Genomic DNA, 19126 nt, shown 5'->3' with positions numbered 1-19126 from the left:
AAAGTTTTTGCTGGCAAATAGTGAAATAAGTAAGAGAGCAGGTATGTATATCAACTCTCTTTTCTTGGGATGAATTGTTATTATTCCATGACTAAGTCCTTTCTATTTGGGGGGTATTAAGACATTATTTCTTCAATGAAATAAAAGGGTAGCAGAGGCAAGGTTTTTTTCAGTCCTCACTTAGCCAAATAAATGGTTAATATCTATATTAGTTCCCAGATAATTTCTAGAAAATTGTCTTTGAAATCTAATGACCTAGGAAGCATTGGTAAATGGTATTTTCATTAGGACAATTGGTATGAAAAAGAGAAAAACTTTTGACAGTTTTTTATAAAACATTTTCAGTGAAACCATTTCTATTTAGCTGCTATATGACAATGAGAAACATCTCACATTTATTTCCTCACCTGCAAATTTATGGTGGGATTTGATGTCTCATTACTAATAGTACTTCAGATAGCGATAACCAGCTGTATACATTTGATGTTAGTGACATGAAGCGGTTTTGCTAATATAGACTAGGATTTGAATGTTACAGTTCAGGTGAGAGAAGAGACTCTTAATATTAATTTCCCATTCATTCCTATCATCTATCATTTAAGAGCATTTGAGTCTTACACATTCTTAGAATTTTTAAAGACCTTGACCACTTGATTGATATTCTTCTCTTTACCATGTTGTCATTTGCACAGATGATTGAGACAGATGAGGACTTCAATCCTTTTCCTGGAGGATATGACTATTTGGTTGACTTTTTAGATTTATCCTTCCCAAAAGAAAGACCACAACGAGAACATCCCTATGAGGAAGTAAGCAGCAACACTGGTGGAAGTCTGCTTTTCTTCCTTCTTTCTTTCTTTCCTTCCTTCCTCCCTTCCTTCCTTTCCTCCTAAATAAACTTTTAATTTTAGAATAACTTTAGATTTACAGAAAAGTTAGAAGGATATTATAATTAATACAATATTAATTATAATTAATATAATTAATACAAAGTATTATTAACAACTCACTTTGCTATGGTACATTTGTCACAACTAACAAACCAATATTAAAACATTGTTATTGATCAAAGTTCACACTTATTTCTTTATGAGCCATTCCCAAAGATTGACTTCTCTGTCTGCTCACTTCCAAACACCTGCTCAACCTAAGCTGTTATTAGACCTGTGAGCATTGATCTCTACCTTCATTTTCCTCTGCCCCTCCCAATGGGTGTCTCTGGAAAGGGAGTTAGATCAACATGAAGCAACACATATTTTATTGAATTCAAGTTCTGAACAAATCCCTCACCAGTGGCAGCATTATGTAAAGATCCATGACATTGGAGACAGTGTCAAGATGGGGACTGATGCCCCTTTCTGCTGATCATGATTCCTGATTAGGAGGCTTTGAGCAGTTATTTAAGCTGTCTGAGCTTTAGGGGTTTTTGTTTTTGTTTGCTTGCACAGGTCTTGCTCCCCACTTGCCAGTTTGTCGTGATAGTTAAATGACATAATATATGTGAGCATGCATTGTAATTTAAAATTGTCTATGAATGTAAGAATCATTAGTTATGAGGATATACGGTCTGCCCTTAAACTTATTGTATGTGCCATTTAAATGTGTGATGTCCTAAATGTAGAGGTTTAAATATACCTTCACCTAATAGATGTAATAAATGTGCTCTTGAACTACATTTTAATAAATTGACTAGTACTTGCTATTGAAGAAATCCTATATGGAAACTTCAGTAAAACTAATAATCTGCTACCTGATTTATAGGTAATAATAATAAAAAAAAACTGGCACTGGGCACGGTGGCTCACACCTGTAATCCCAGCACTTTGGGAGGCCAAGGCAGGTGGATCCCCTGAGGTCGGGAGTTTGAGACCAGCCTGGCCAACATGGTGAGACCCCATCTCTACTAAAAATACAAAAATTAGCTGGGCATGGTTGTGGGCACCTGTAGTCCCAGCTACTTGGGAGGCTGAGGCAGGAGAATCGCTTGAACCCAGGAGACGGCAGTTTCAGTGAGCCGAGATCACGCCATTGCACTCCAACCTGGGCGACAGAGCAAAACTGGGTCTCAAAAAACAAACAAACAAAAAAACTGGATTTTTACATGTAAGAAAATCCTGTGTGAGGCACCGTATAGATGATAAATAGGCTTACATCTTTTTAGACAAAATAAATCTTTACATTTATTGCTTTATATATCAAACACTTACCAAGCTTGCTTTATGCCAAGCACAGTGTTAAACACTTTGGAAATGTTAAGACATTTAATCCAACAACAACCCTGTGAACAGATACTACTATCTGCCCCCATTTTGGGGGGGAGGAAACTGGGGTTATAAGAGTTAGAATAACTTGCCCATGGTTGTACAGCTAATGAATGGTGATGCGGGGCTTTAACTCAAGCAGTCTAGCTCAAAGTCTATGCTCTTAGCCTCTGTGTAGCCTTTCAAATCTGAATTTACAAAACCTATAAATTGAGGTGTCTTAGCCTCAAGAGATTCACCTTTGAAAATTTTTAAATAACTTCATTTAAAATATTTAATTTGGAAAAAAAATCACTTTTTCACAGCTTTCCATAATGCATCTGCTGGATAAAGCAAGCAGCAGCTCTGTTGCAGATTTAAATACACCATGGGGCAAAATCATGATGCCTGCTCTGCACACGGTACTGTTATACTGTGGCTTGAGGGCTTTTATCTCCCAGGATTTTAGGGAGAGTTCTATATGCTGAGGTTTGGTTAAAGAGGTTATGCCTATCTGTGGAAGAGCTCCTTTTCTTGCTACCTGGAGCCTTCTCATATTGCCTCCCTCCTGCCACCTTTTTGGAGGTATTAATTGCCTTTCAAACTCATCATTTCTATCACACTGACTCTCCATTCTTAAATGCATGGCTCCTGTAGCTCGCCATCCTCCTGCTCCAACCTGGAAGGGCTCCTCTCTAGCTCTGCTGCAAATCTGCTACCTTTCACTGCCTCCAGACCCCATCCATGCCTTTCCCGTCCTTGCTTCACTTCTATGTGGGACTTTCTGCTTAACTGTCTCCTGCCTCGTGGTGTGTAAGTTTCAGCATGTAATTCTGGGTGACTAATCATTTTCCATAGACACCGGAAGGCATTGCTCCTTTGGCTTCCAGTTATAGACAAGGTTGCTCTAAAGAAAACTTATGCTAGGTTGATCCTCCTTTCTTTGTGGGTGACTTTTAAGAATTACAGGATTAGTCCATATTTACTGATAAAAAGACTTTTTTCAGCTGATTTGGGGCTCTTACGTATAGGTGTAGGATCTGTCATCCAGTAGGCTCTACTTACAGAGGGCTCGCACGCTGGTGCAAGGCACATCTCATAAACTGGTGAAGCTGGGTGCAGACTGCATCAAGTAGAATGCGGGATGAGAAGGGGGCGGGCCTGCTGAGCTCCGGCTGATCTGAAATTTCCAGAGAACTTGGAAATCTGGATTTTCATGTGAAATACCCAAAGTTATAAATGTAGAAAGCTGAGTCAATGTTCTTAAAGAGTTATAGACTACATGAAATGAGAGCTAGGCTGTATTTGGCCAAAGGATCATCAGCATGCTTTAAGCTGTGAAGGTGAGGAGAGAAGCCAGCTAGGGGACCCCTGAGTGCCAAAATGTGGAGGCTCTTGCTTTCAGCATCACAAACACACTACCTGCCCTTGTTCTCCCGCTACCCCAAAATTGATTCTATGTATTGAGAGAACTGTCGAAATATATTTGACCTGGGAGCCATATATAGGGTAGGGAAGGGGCCAGCTATCTCATGGACATAACTTTTGTGCTTGCCCTGCTGTCATCCACAGTACCTACTTCTCTTCCCTCCACATCTGAACACCCCTCCATGTACTGTCTGGGATTGTACAGCCTCTGCCCTGCATCTTCGGTTTCCACTTGTCTGCATGCTTTCTAGATTCACGTAATTAGTTGAATTCTCCTGTCAATGAATCACTTCCTTTTCTTTTCACTGTGGCAGTTTATTCCTGTATAATTGCTTTGCAACATTTTAGTTGGATCTGGAAATGCAGAAGAGATAGGTTATGCACGCAATTTGTCCGTCATTGTGAACCAATAGTCTTCTCCTTAGCCCAGTGACAGTACCTCGTTTTCCTGAATATTCTTTTGTGTTCTTTTGGAGTTCCTCTTTCCCCAGCCACTGCTTAAGTCTCTTGTTTCCTTCCAGGACTCTGTGTTCATTCCACTGTTCTTCCCAAGTCTCCTCCTGGGTAAACTCACCTGCTAACATCACTTTTCTGTTAATGACTCCAAAAATAATCCATATGTCCAGCCCAGAGCTCTCTCTGGCTACCTCCAATGCTGTCAAGCTTTGGGTTCTTAATAGTCAACTGCCTGCTAGATATAATTCTCTGGATATCTGAATGCTTAATACATAATTTTCAACTTGTTCAAAGTTCAATTCCTCATCTTCTTTCTTTAAAATGTTCTCTTTCCTTTTTCTATCTGATCATTGGTAATATCATTCCCCAAGTCAGTCAAGCTAGAAACAAACGAGTAATCTTTGGTTCTTCCCTTTTCCTTACATCCCCAAATCTAATCAGTCATCTAGACCTTTCCATTTTACACCCCAAATATTTCTTAAATCTACTTCCAATTCTCCTGTGTGCTTCTCTCCCAGCTAAAAGGCCCAAAAATGCCATTTACCCTGCATTGGGAGGAACCAGGTCCTGGTACTGCATCTTAGCCAGGCCGACCTTAACCTGACCAAACTGTAGAATCATGTTTCTAAACCTCTATTAGCAAAACTCTGCCCTATGTTTGTAACCTCAGTTCATCATGCATATAATTGTTTTATACAAATGGTGCAAAAAAGAGAAATAGATCTAAAAATGCCAAACTTCCAATCATTCTGTGTCATTTAATAGCCTGTCACTTATGGAAAGTTTGCCTCTACTGATATTAGCATGATATTTACCGGGAGAAAATTTGTTGCAGACGCTGAAAGGGCTCCTCTAAACTCTAACATTGGTGCCGATGGATTGTTAAAACTATGTGCAACCAAGGATAACTTCTCTTTATTTTCTTTATATAAGTTATCTCATTTTTTTCTCTCAACAGTCTCGTAATAGAGAAACGGAGGCTTAGCAAGCTTAAGGTCACATAATTAGTAAGTGCAGGGCTGAAACTCAAGACCATCTCTGCTTGTCTCCTAATCCTGTGCTGCTTTGGCTCTTCAACAGTTTAAAAGTTGGGATTCTTTAAGGATAAGGATCTTGACCACTTGATTTAAAGTAATCCTGTTCTATGACAGGCCAGAAACTATAGACTATTGTGAGCTTCCAGGCTCTGCTTTGCCTCTGAATGTTCAGGTGGAGACTTGAACACTCGGCTTTTAGAATGACGATAACAGCAAAGATTTCTTGAGTGCTTACTATGTGCCAGGCTTTAAGTATTTTATATACATCCTCACAACAATCCTATGAGGCATGTTCTGTTATTGTCTTCATTTTATAGATGAGAAAGCCAAGGCACAGAATGGTGACCAAGATCACACAGCTAGAGTCTGGATTTGAACCCACGAATCTGCAGTTTGTGCTCTCAGATGCTCCCCGTGCTCTTAATCCATTTCCTGTTTTCCTTCTTTCGAGTCCTGCTGCACTTAGCATCTTTCCTTTTCTCCTCAGCCTGTGATATCTGCTCCCGGAGACTCTTCTCCTTGGCTCTCCGTGCCTCTGCCATCATGGGCAGCTGCTCCTCCCAGGGACAGGAGGGATCCATACTCTGCTTCCTGGGTTGCCCCTGCTAATGGTTCCATGTCTATTTCAGATCCATAGCCGGGTGGATGTCATCAGACACGTGGTGAAGAATGGTCTACTCTGGGACGAGTTGTATATAGGATTCCAAACACGGCTCCAGCGGGATCCTGACATATACCATCACCTGTAAGTCTGGAAGCACCTGGCGCCCCCAGGCCATTGCTGAGGACGCTGTGGATATGCATAAGCAGTCAGTGACTGCAGAAGCCCCCAGATTCTGACTAATATGTGAGATTCCACCATTAGAGCTTCATTCCTTTGTTAGTTTGTTAAAAAGCAAATCTGGTTAGGAAGGTATAACATTAAAGAGTCATTTATACATTCATGTGAATGTGTTATTGCACCCTTCTGGAAGTGGGTTTTGGTATAAGAAAGAGAAATACATTATAAGAGGGAAAGGGTATGTTTGCCAAGACAAGAATGAGTATTTGTGTGGCAAAGGCATGGTCATTGAATTAGTGAATTCCTGCATCACATTTTTGTCTGTGCTCACCTCTGAGCAAGAATTTGGTGGGCTAGTTGGTTTAAGGGAATGGCCCACTGAGTTTCTGTCTGCCTGCACTTCAAAACTGTTTAAGTCTTTAGGATCATATCTAGAATATTTGCACTGAAATTCAGAAAGGGCAATTTGCCATTTTTATATTTGCAAAATAATCACCAAAGGAAAGAGTACTTTTTCTCATTACCACAGATCCTCTGAAAAAAAATGCAGAAATTTAATTTTAAAATTCTAATTATTTAAAATGTGTAAGCAAAAGTTTGTACTCTGAGCTTGCAAGCAGAGGCATTTATTAAAATTTCTTTTTTACTTATTTCCTTTTGAGTGTTTTTAAATGATATGAAAAAGCTTAAGAATCTGAAGCTATGTAAAATAAAAAGGAAGTAACCCCACCAAGCACCTCTCATGAAACCCTGTTTCCTGCCCTTCCCTCCACCCACTCTTATGGTAAGCTTTGATAATAGCTCAGTGTGTATCCTCCCAGGCCTGTTTCTGGACATAGCAACATTTCTCTACATATATTTGTTTTCAATAAGATGTCCCACATAGTTGGTAGTGAGGGAGTGTTATTGTTGCCGTTGTTTTTATTTTTTTTTAATTTTGGCAAAGCACACACCACCTTTGGGATGTTGCTATTGTTTTTAAATGAAATCCTAGTACAGATATTCTGCAACTTGCATTTTTTACTCATCAATATATTTTAGATAGCCTTCCACATTGGGACATCCAGGTCAACCTCAAATCTTTTAACAGCTGTGAGACATTCCAAGTTTTTTTCATTTTCAACGGATCATATACCTAACTCTTGTTCTAGAAAGAAAGGAATCTGGCAACTTTTGAGGGGATCTTGGGGATTTTTTTTTTCTTAAGAAAATAATTCCATCTTGGAAATCGCTAAACTCTATCTTGTTCTATTGTGTTTTGGTAACAAGGGTCACAAATATAAGATGTCATCATAAATATTGGGAAGCAGTCACAGTGCACTTTATCTTGTTGCTCTGAAAATGGGATTAGTGAATTTACTAAACATTCTTCTGGTTATAAAAATAATACAGATCCACTGTCAAAAATTTGAAAAAATATTTTAAAATGAAAAATTAAAACTACAAATAATCCCACTACCCAGAAATAATAATTGATATTTTGGTGTCTAGCTAATCTTTCTTTTTTTGCTTCCAAGCACATATACCATACATACTTTTCTACCTGTGTGTTTATCAGCGCGATTTTCCACAGTATTGTATTTTCCTACATCTTTTTTAATGCCTGCTTACCTGATACCACATACCTATATTAGCACTTTATTTAACCTCTTTGACCTGTAAGTCATTTCTAACTTTTCACTATTTGAAACAATGGCAAATAATCATGTGGATGTGTCTTGCACACGTTCATAGTGACTTCTGTAAGTTAAATTCCTAGGAGCGGGGCTGCTGGATTCTATGAATACAGCGTCTAGGCTTTTAGTGCCCTCTGCCAAATCGTTCTTCGGGAAGCCAGTTCACCTTTCCAAAAATAATGTATGAGAGAATACATTTACCTGTACCTTCACTAATACTAGATTCTGTTGCTTTTGTGTACAAGATATAGATCTAGATTTTCACATATAAGGATTCCTTAAAGCAAGGAACATCATAGTACATAGTACAATAAAAATAAGACAAAATCTCATTCAAGGGACTATCTGTATTCAACACCCTGAAAGTTCTGAGCTACATCAACAGCTGGAACAGTACAGAAACACTATCTCTCAGGGAGGACAGAGTACCAGGTACCAAATAGATCCTGGCAAACGAACAGGCATGGAAGTTTCCAGAGCACATTCCCATGCTTTATCTCTCTTACAGGTTTTGGAATCATTTTCAAATAAAACTCCCCCTCACGCCACCCAACTGGAAGTCATTCCTGATGTGCTGTGAGCAGAATGGGCCTGGGATTTTGCAAGTAAGGAATATCCTGTAGGTTTGGGAGCCGTCCTACCGTGCATCCCGTGACACTCTCTTTGACACCTAAATTAAGCAGACACGTTGCCTGACAGAAACCCGACTTTTGGGGGACTGAGAACAGCTAACATTACAAGACCATTCAAGTGTTTTAAAAAGTAAATAAACAGGCTAGGTGTGGTGGCTCACGCCTGTAATCCCAGCACTTTGGGAGGCCGAGGCGGGTGGATCACCTGAGGTCAGAAGTTCGAGACCTGCCTGGCCAACATGGTGAAACCACGTCTCTACTAAAAATACAAAAATTAGCCAGGCATGGTGGTGCTTGCCTATAATCACAGCTACTCAAGAGGCTGAGGCAGGAGAATTGCTTGAACAAGGGAGGCAGAGGTTGTAGTGAGCCGAGATTATGCCATTGCACTCCAGCCTGGGAGACAAGAGCAAAAGTCCATCTCCCCACCCCCACCATCAGAAAAAAAAGTAAATCAGTAGTGCATCCAGTCCAGAGTCCATAGAACCTTTGGCCTGGTTGAGGTAAACATACAGCCAATAAGTAAACAAAACCAAAATCGTCCAGGTTGTGAGTGTTTAAAACATAATCCTGAGTACACGAGGGAAAGCAGCAACAAAAACTGAAGAGAGACAAACTAAAAACTGAGGGCGAGATGGAAAGCAGCACCTCCTCATTTCCAATAGACCTCTCTCCTCTTTTGGACTAATGACGATGAACTTGCCTGGCACAAATCAGATTTGACATTCCTTTCCTACAGCCTGAGATATGATTTTATTAAGTGAATTATAAAACCTGTCTCAGCTGGGCTCAGTGGCTCATGCCTGTAATCCCAGCACTTGGGAGGCTGAGGTGGGCAGATCACTTGAGGTCAGGAGTTTGAGACCAGTCTGGCCAACATGGTGAAACCCCATCTCTACTAAAAATACAAAAATTAGCCAGGTATGGTGGTGGGTGCCTGTAGTCCAAGGTACTTGGGAAGCTGAGGCATGAGAATCGCTTGAGCCGGGAGACAGAGGTTGCAGTGAGCCAAGATTGTGCCACTGCACTCCAGCCTGGGCCACAGAGGGAAACTCTTGTCTAAAAAAAAAAAAAAAAAAAAAAAAACCTGTCTCCTCATGCTTCTGATTGAAGGGACCATATAATATGACTGCAAAGACAGTAAACTCCTTGACTCATGCATTTATTTATTCCACAAACAGGTATCCCATCCCATTGTGTTATAATAATCTATTAATGGTTTTTCCCAGTAGATACTGAGATTCTTAAAAGTAGGAACTGTCACCTGGGTAGCCCTAGTGCCTAGCACAGTGCTGAGCACACGTATGGTTTTATTCCTAATATGAATTCAAGGAAGGAAGGTACAAGTGAATTTCTCTTTCCCATTGTCAGCATGACTCGCCTCTTAAAATAGGCTTCAATGTCTTTAGCAGTAAAATTAAGGTTTGAATTAGAATATCTTTTACATACTTTCCAGTTGTAAAGTTACTTGTTCCATATTCTAATCTAGCATAAAGCACTGGGCTAGAACTTCTAAGTTATAATTATAAGCTAGAAGGGATGCTAAGGAAATCCACATGCAACTTTATTACAAGGTAGACTCTCATGAGCACTGTATTTGTTGTACAAACTGATTGTCGGGAATACTGAGGAAAGAAGGATTGCATGTGAGGTTTTGAGATGACCAGGAAGAACGTTGAAGAGAGATAGCATTTGAGGAGTAAGGGGTAGGAGATTGGCTTAAAGATTGGGAAAAGTTTCAAACAAGCTAAAACAGAGAGAGAGGAAGAATATCCCAGACAGAGAGAGTGGGTGAGGTTAAAAGGTGGAAAAATACAAGGTGAATTCGTGCAATGGCAAGTCTTCCTCATATGGCACCGAAGTAAGGGAAACCAGCAAAGGGGCAGGAGTGGGAACTGGGAGAATAAGGAGAGTTAAGAGGGCTCAATGCAGTTGCTGAGCAGGTTTAGCCATTGTGAAAAAGCAACAGGAATAAAAGCTAAGGAGGCAGCAGGTAGAGCAACAAGTCCAAGGTCTTAGAGATGGAGCAGTTTTGAAGGAAGGCAAATTAAAGGTGTTTCTGTATAAGTGGGTGAATGAAGCGGAGCAGAGATGAAGGCAATAGAAATTAAGAGATCACTGTGTGCATTTGGACATTGCTGTCTCAAGGAGACTTGGAGTCTGACCTTTTGAGTTAAATTCCAGCTCTGTCACCTACCATATGACCTTGGACAAATTATTGGATCTCTTTGTGTTCCAGATTTCCATCTGTAAAATGAATGTAATAGCACTTACCTCACAGGGTTATGTCATAGTATAAGGCATGTCTAGAAAAGTGACATGCCATGGTAAGTGAACAATAGATGTTGACCATATCAGCCCCATGAAATAAACAGGAATACCATGTGGCCCACAGTCAGTTGGTAAATCCTTAAGACTTGGGAGGAGGGTCATATTCCAGTTCACATTCCAGTTTTAGATTCTCGCTTATCTTAAAGCATTATAGACCTTGAACTAAATAAGAATACAAATTTGCCCCAGTGCAGTAAGAAAATGAAAAGGCATTGAAATGAGACTCATACTGTTGTTCATTAATAATATCTTCATTTCACAGGAATACAAAACCACATGAAAATTTCAAGAATTCACTGATCTGATGCAAAATAAAAATTTATCATTACATCTTGAACCCAGGAAGCTTACAGCAAAGAGACTATGCTTTATGACATCAGCAATAGATAATTCCACTTTGCCTTTGTGATTTGTATATATAGCTTACATTTGTAGATCACTACATAGCCAGATTCAAAAATATTTTACTTGTTCCATCCACAGTTCTCTACAGAAAGAACCAATGAACCCAACAGGAACAAATTCTCTGTGGAAAACAAAGCATAACTGTAGTAGATATGAATCCAATCACAGAGGAAACAGGAAGAGAAAAACATCCAAGACTACAGTGAAAACTGGAAATGGTCTGTTTTCGTGATATTCGTATGATTAAGACGCAAATTTTTTCTTAGGAAAATGTGATTGTTAACTAGGATTCTGTTTTACATGTTGGCATTTCTAACACACACACCACTGATTTGAACTTCAAAATTTATTTTTTGATTATATATGCTAGGTCTGATTCTGAAGATACAAGAATTCAATGGTGGAATTTGTCTCCTGAAATTTCTAGATTCATAATTAGAAGTGTTTATTACCAACTTCTCGCTTAGATTAACATCAGTGATGTTTGATTATTCTGGTTAACTGCTCACATGCATAACAATAATGCTAGAAATTCAGGAATTATAATTTTGTGATTTATACTGTGTGGTAAATGATTCAGTTCTCACTGCAAATAAATATAATGTATATCAATGTAATGTAGGTCAGAATGTCTATGGTGAGCACATAAAAGATTATTTTAAAATATGAATTTTTCTCATACTAAGTCTATATTTATTCTCCTGCTATCTTTCCAGTTCTCTCCTTCTGATACCACCCATTCTTTGACATCACCAGGACCACCAGTTCACTGACCTGATATCAGCTCCTATGTCCTCACTTCCCTTTGCACTCCTCTCGCATATACCCCACATCTCCTGCTGTCTCCCCATCTCCAGTATCTCATGTCTCACTTCCATTACTTAAATAAAAAACCATGAAATCATCTTTCTACTTGGCTCTCACTGATCCACTCTGTCAACAAATTGTCACCTCCATCTTCAGAATATACCCAGGGTCTGACCAATCTCTACCACTTCCACTGCTACCAAGATCAGAAGAGGAAGGAAACTCAAAGGTACGATAATCTTGGCATTAGGGACTGATTTTCCTCCACAGACACCCGCCAATTCCAGAAAAGGCCAAGAAACTGAATGCCTCAAAATTTGCTCAATGCCATTTACTGGGAGATGTCTCGTGGTCGACACACTCCTAGTATGAAGTCACCCTAAAGAGTGACAGGGAAGCTGCTAGCTCTTGTGTGCTGCCACCACACCTGGCCCCCTAACTTGTTTTTTGAAGCAAAAATATTGACACCAACACGTGACAAGAGCATGTGGGGAAACAAAAATTTCAGGACGATTTCAGAAATGATCATAGATGCAAAATTCCAAAGTATCAACAAATCCAACCTAGCAATTTATAAAAAGGATAATTTATTACAATTCAGTTGGCTTTAGTCTCAATGCAAAGTTAGTTTCACATGTGAAAATCAACCACATTAACTGAATAAAGGAGAAATTTTAGTCCCGGCATGGTGGCTCACGCCTGTGATCCCAGCACTTTGGGAGGATGAGATGGGAGGATCACTTGAGTGCAGGAGTTTGAGACCAGCAATTTCAGACCAGCCTGGGCAACATAATAAGACTCTACAAAAAAATTTTTTAAAATTAGCTGTTCATCATGGCATGCACCTGTAATCTCAGCTACTCAGAAGGCTGAAGCAGGAAGATCATTTGAGCCCAGGAGGTGGAGGCTTCAGTGAGCCACGGTCGTGCCACTGCACTCAGCCTGGGCAACAGTGAGACCCTGATTATAAATAGAAGAAATTGTATAGGATTATGTCAATTTATGTACAAAAAAATTTGATAAATGCTTTAATAGCCATTTGTAAACTTAAGTGAATAAAGAAATTCATAGTAACTAGGAATAGAAAAGATTTTTCTCTGAAAGAAACACTACAGCAAATATTTTAGCAGTGAGATGTTTAAACCTTCCCAGATTGGCAGTATTTCAAGGAGACCAGCCATCAACACTTCTTTGCAATATAATGAAAATCCTAGTCAGTGCATATAAGGCAAGAAATATGAAGTGTAATTATTAGAAGAAATAGATTAGTTGCAGAGAATATTCTTGTGAACACACAAAATTCAAAACATTCTACAGATAAGTAGAAACAATGTTTAGCAAGGTTTCTGATATAAGGTCAATATACAGAAAAAAACTAATATTTATCAGTGATCAACAGAAAATAAAATTTTAAAGATACCTTTCATAACAGTATCAAAATATCAAATACCTAGGAATAAATCTAATAAAGTATGTGCACTATCTCTAAACAAAAGCTACAAAACAATATTCAGATAAAACCTAAATATCAAAGACGTAATAGAGGGACATGTCATGCTAATGAACTGGAAGACTCAATTTTTTTTTTTTTTTTGAGACAGAGTCTTGCTCTGCCACCCAGGCTGGAATACAGTGGCCCGATCTCAGCTCTCTGCAACCTCCACCTCCAGGCTTCAAGCAATTCTCCTGCCTCAGCCTCCTGAGTAGCTGGGATTACAGGTGCCTGCCACCACACCCAGATAATTTTTGTATATTTAATAGAGATGGGGTTTCACCATGTTGGCAAAGCTGGTCTCAAACTCTTGACCTCAGGTGATCCGCCTGTCTTGGCCTCCCAAAGTGCTGGGATTACAGGTGTGGGCCATCGTGCCCTGCCAAGACTCAATATTTTTTAAATGTCAAATTTACCCAACAAGTTTTACGCCTTTCAACAGGTATTTGTTTTACGGAAATTAAGAGGCAGTTTCTGAAATTTACATAGCAATAGAAAATTTCAAGAGTAACCAAGGCACTCTTTAAAGAAGATGAGGAATAAGGAGGATAGGAAGAATGAGAGAAGGAGGTGGAGAGGGAGGAGTAGAAGAAGATGGTATATGTTCTACAGGATAACAAACTTATAGTAATTTGACAGTAGGGTAGTGGCTCAAGGGAGACAAATAGATCAATATAACATAATGGAAAGCACAAAAACTCGGGCAAACATGGAGACTTACTTTCAGACGAAGATGGTACTGCAGATCAGTGGAGGAGGTGCAGTCTTTTAAATAAATGTGCTAGTTGAATTGGATATCATATGCTGGGAGCCTTGACCCCTATGTTATAACAGAAATAAGGAATCAGTGTGAGGTGGATTATAGATCTAAATGTGAAAAGCAAAACAATAAAACTTCTAGATGATGATATATGGAAATATCTTTGTGACCTTGCTGACAAGATTTCTTAAACAGAACACAAAGAAGCACTAACTGTCAAGAGAAAAAAATGGAACAATTAGACTACAGTAAATATAAACTCTATTCATGGCTCACAGCTGTTTACCCAAGAGAAATGGAAATATGTTCACAGAAAACTTAATGTTTGCAGCAGCTTGATTCAGAATTACTCCTAAACTGGAAACAATTCAAATACCTGTCAACTGGCACGTGGCTAAACAAAAGGTAGTGCATCTATACAATGACATACTATTTCATAATTCAAAGGAATAAACTGTTGATACATGCAACGTGAATGAATCTTGAATGCATTACAGCACATGAAAGAAGCCAGACTCAAAATACAAATATATAGATGGAGAACGAATCAGTGGTTGCCAGAGTTTAGTGGGAGGGAGAGGCAGTTACTATGAAGGAGCAGCACGAGTAAAATTTTGCAGGGGATGGAACCGTTCTGTATCTTGATGGTGGTGGAGGATACACAACTCTATGCATTTGACAAAACTCATAGCACTGTACATCTAAAAGGGTAAATTTTATGATATGTAAATCTCAAAATAACCTATTAAGCTCTTAAGAACCTATTCATAAGCTACTATTAACCTATTCACTAAGAATGATATCAAGGGAATAAAAAGGTAAGCCACAGAGTGGCTCTTACAAATTTAAAAGACCAATAATATAGTAATAGAAAATTTTGAACTACTCACAAAAGAAGCTTTGAAAAGATGCTCAAATTAATTACTCACTGGGGAAAGGCAAATTAAAATTCCGCTGAGACACCACTACCCATCTACCAGAATGGCTAACATGAAAAAGGCAACTTCAAGTGTCCCTGAGGATGTGGAGCCATAGGAAGTCTCATACTCTGCTGGTGGGAGTATAAATTAGTACAATCCCTTTGGTTAATCATTAGGCACCCCTAAAGTGAACATACCTGTAATCTATGACTCCATAATCCCCTTCGTCAGTATATACCCAACAAAAATGTACACATGTATTCACAAAAACACATGTTATCTGTAAGAATGTTCATAGCATCCCTTTTTCTAATAGAAACCTGGAAGCACCCCCAAATACCCATCAGGAGAAGATTAAATTGTGGTATATTCATACCATGGAATTCTCCACCGAAGCAATTCTTTTTTTTTTTTTTTTGAGATGGAGTCTCACTCTGTTGCCCAGGCTGGAGTGCAGTGGCCTAATCTCGGCTCACTGCAAGCTCCGCCTCCCAGGCTCAAGTGATTCTCCTGCCTCAGCCTCCTGAGTAGCTGGGATTATAAGCACCCGCCACCATGCCCGGCTTTTGTATTTTTAGTAGACACAGGGTTTCACCATGTTGGTCAGGCTGGTCTCAAACTCCTGACCTTGTGATCCACCCACCTCGGCCCCTCAAAGTGCTGGGATTACAGGCGTGAGCCACCGCGCCCAGCCTGAAGCAATTCTTTAAAGTGATGATCACAGACCCATGGAGGTCCCAAGACCCTTTTGCAAAGTCCTTGAGGTCAGAACTATTCTCAAAATAATACTAAATTTTTTTGCCATTTCCTCCACTTGTTGACCCTTACATTGTAGTGTGTATAAGTACTGACACCTTATTCTGGACGGAGGTAGAGGCATCAAACCATGCTGTCATTGTATTAGGTGCTTACAGTTAAAAAAAAAAAAAAAAGTTTGTTTTATTTAACATCCATGATGATGCAAGAAAAAGCACTGATTTTGCCGGGCGTGGTGGCTCACACCTGTAATCCCAGCACTTTGGGATGCCGAGGCGGGTGGATCACGAGGTCAGGAGATCGAGGCCATCCTGGCTAACACGATGAAACCCCGTCTCTACTAAAAATACAAAAAATTAGCTGGGCATGGTGGTGAGTGCCTGTAGTCCCAGCTACTCAGGAGGCTGAGGCAGGAGAATGGCCTGAACCCTGGAGGCGGAGCTTGCAGTGAGCCGAGATCGCGCCACTGCACTCCAGCCTGGGGGACAGAGCGAGACTACGTCTAAAAAAAGAGAGAAAGCACTGATTTTGTTAAGTGTATAAATTTAGTAAGAATCTTGAGTACATGTTTTATAGAAAGAGTGAGCACAGCACTTCTGCTCCATACTCAAGTGTGACGGCTGTCCCGAGGGAAGGAGCCTACGTTATTGAGCCATGAACTACACTGGCCATCTTTTTTCATGGAACACAATTTTGCTTTGAAAGAAAAACTGACACAAAAAAACTAACGAAGCATGGTGGTGCAGGCCTGTAATCCTAGCTACTCGGGAGGCTGAGATGAGAGGATCACTTGAACCCAGGAGTTAAGAGAAAATTAAGGAAATACAAATGGCCAATGAATAAATGAAAAGAAGCTTAATTTACTAATATGATGCACTGAGATAAATGTACAAGAGGGCACTGGCAAAATTATGTATCATTTTAGAGCTTAGAAGAAATAAGCATCTATCAATTAGGAAATAAATATATTAGAGTAAATCACATTATATTAATATGTAGTGGTTAAAAACAATGAGGTAGCCCTGTTTATTGATCCAGAAAGACGTACAATGCACATTTAAAAAGAACTAAGTTATAAAAATATCACTTATGTTTAAATAGCACTTTACAGGCACAACTTGTTTTATTATGCTTTATTGTACTTCACAGATATTACATTTTGTGTGTGTGTGTGTGAATTGAAGGTTTGTGGCAACTGTGCACTGAGCAAGTTTATCAAGCCATTTTCCCAGCACCAGGGGCTCACTTCATGTCTCTGTGTTACATTTTGATAATTCTCATATTTCAAATGTTTTCATTATTATTATATCTGCTATTGTGATCTGTGATCAGTGATCTTTCATGTTACTATTCTAATTGTTTTGGGGCACCACAAACCCATATAAGACAGAAAACTTAATAAATATTGTGTGGGTTCTGACTTCTCCACCCACATGCTATTCCTCCATCTTCCTCTCTTCCCTCTGGCCTCTTTATTCCCTGAGATGTGACACTATTGAAATTAGGCCAATTAAGATCCCTACAATGGCCTGTAAGTATTGAAGTGAAAGGAAGAGAAGGTCACATGTCTCTCACTTTAAATCCACAGCTAGAAATGATGAAGTTTAGTGAGGAAGGCATGTTGAAAGCCAAGATAGGCCAAAAGTTAGGCCTCTTGCACCAAAGAGTTAAGCAAGTTATGAATGCAAAAGAAAAGTTCTTTAAGGAAATTAAAAGTGCTACTCCAGTGAACACACAAATAAGAAAACAGCCTTACTGATGATACGGAGAAAGTTTTAGTGGTCTGGATAGAAGATCAACCCAGCCACAACATTCCCTTAAGCCAAAGCCTAATCCAGAGCAAAGTCCTAACTTTATTAAATCTATGAAGGTTGAGAGAGGTAAGAAAGTTGTAGAAGACAAGTTTGAAGCTAGCAGAAGTTGGTTCATGAGGTTTAAGGAAAGAAGCAGTCTCCATAACATAAAAGTGCAAGGTAGACCCTTCCTTACACCTTATATAAAAATTAACTCAAGATGGATTAAAGACTTAAAACGTAGGACCTAAAACCATAAAAACCCTAGAAGAAAACCTAGGCAATACCATTCAGGACATAGGCACGGGCAAAGACTTCATGACTAAAACACCAAAAGCAATGGCAACAAAAGCCAAATTTGACAAATGGGATCTAATTAAACTAAAGAGCATCTGCACAGCAAAAGAAACTACCATCAGAGTGAACAGGCAACCTACAGAATGGGAGAAAATTTTTGCAATCTACCCATCTGACAAAGGGCTAATATCCAGAATCTACAAAGAACTTAAACAAATTTACAAGAAAAAAACAAACAACCCCATCAAAAAGTGGATGAAGGATATGAACAGACACTTCTCAAAAGAAGACATTAATGCAGCCCACAGACATATGTAAAAAAGCTCATTATCACTGGTCATTAGACAAATGCAAATCAAAACCACAATGAGATACTATCTCATGCCAGTTAGAATGGCAATCATTAAAACATCAGGAAACAACAGGTGCTGGAGAGGATGTAGAGAAATAGGAACACTTTTACACTGGTAGTGGGAGTGTAAATTAGTTCAACCTTTGTGGTTGAGGATCTAGAACTAGAAATACCATTTGACCCAGCAATCCTATTACTGGGTATATAACCAAAGGATTATAAATCATTCTACTATAAAGACACATGCACACATATGTTTATTGTAGCACTGTTCACAATAGCAAAGGCTTGGAACCAACCCAAATCCCCATCAATGATAGACTGGATAAAGAAAATGTGGCACATATACACCATGGAATACTATGCAGCCACAAAAAATGATGAGTTCATGTCCTTTGCAGTGACATGGATGAAGCTGGAAACCACCACTTCCAGCAAACTAACACAAGAACAGAAAACCAAACACCACATGTTATCACTCATAAGTGGGAGTGGAACAATGAGAACATATGGACACAGGGAGGGGAACATCACACACTGGGGCCTGTTGTGGGATGGGTGGATAGGGGAGGGATAGCATTAGGAGAAATACCTAATGTAAATGATGGGTTGATGGGTGCAGCAAACCACCATGGCATGACCTGCACATTCTGCAATGTACCGCATAACTTAAAGTATAATAAAAAATAAATAAAATAAAAAGAAATGAAATAGTGGCATTCACAGCAACCTGGATGAAACTGGAGACCATTATTCTAAGTGAAGTTACTCAAGAATGGAAAACCAAACATCGTATGCTCTTGCTTATAAGCAGGAGCTAAGCTATGAGAATGCAAAGGCCTAAGAATGATAAAGTGGACCTTGGAGACTCAGGGAAAGGGTGGGAGGAGGGTGAGGGACAAAACACTACACACTGGGTACAGTGTACACTGCTCGAGTGAATGGGTGCACCAAAATCTCAGA

General features: G+C 39.4%; 1 protein-coding gene across 13 annotated transcripts in view; it reads left to right on the top strand.

The window, feature by feature from the left end:
- The window catches only part of CMAH (cytidine monophosphate-N-acetylneuraminic acid hydroxylase-like), a 374208-nt gene extending 362316 nt beyond the window's left edge, over positions 1 to 11892 (top strand). For 4 of the 13 annotated variants that reach the window (XM_055390396.2, XM_063707387.1, XM_063707389.1 and 1 more), the window contains 4 exons: positions 693 to 809; positions 5791 to 5906; positions 8127 to 8223; positions 11065 to 11892. In XM_055390396.2, coding sequence (XP_055246371.1) covers positions 693 to 809; positions 5791 to 5906; positions 8127 to 8223; positions 11065 to 11127 — 393 coding nt within the window. In that variant the 3' untranslated portion in view covers positions 11128 to 11892. Of the gene's footprint in view, positions 1 to 692; positions 810 to 5790; positions 6593 to 8126; positions 8224 to 10843 lie in introns of those variants that run through there. The other 9 variants (XM_055390401.2, XM_055390395.2, XM_019029596.4 and 6 more) reach the window with 6 other exon arrangements.
- Positions 11893 to 19126: the final 7234 nt, after the last annotated feature.

The sequence above is a fragment of the Gorilla gorilla genome, chromosome 5 (genome assembly GCF_029281585.2).
Source record: "Gorilla gorilla gorilla isolate KB3781 chromosome 5, NHGRI_mGorGor1-v2.1_pri, whole genome shotgun sequence".
NCBI lineage: Eukaryota > Metazoa > Chordata > Mammalia > Primates > Hominidae > Gorilla > Gorilla gorilla.
This window is presented reverse-complemented; position numbering and strand designations above follow the sequence as displayed.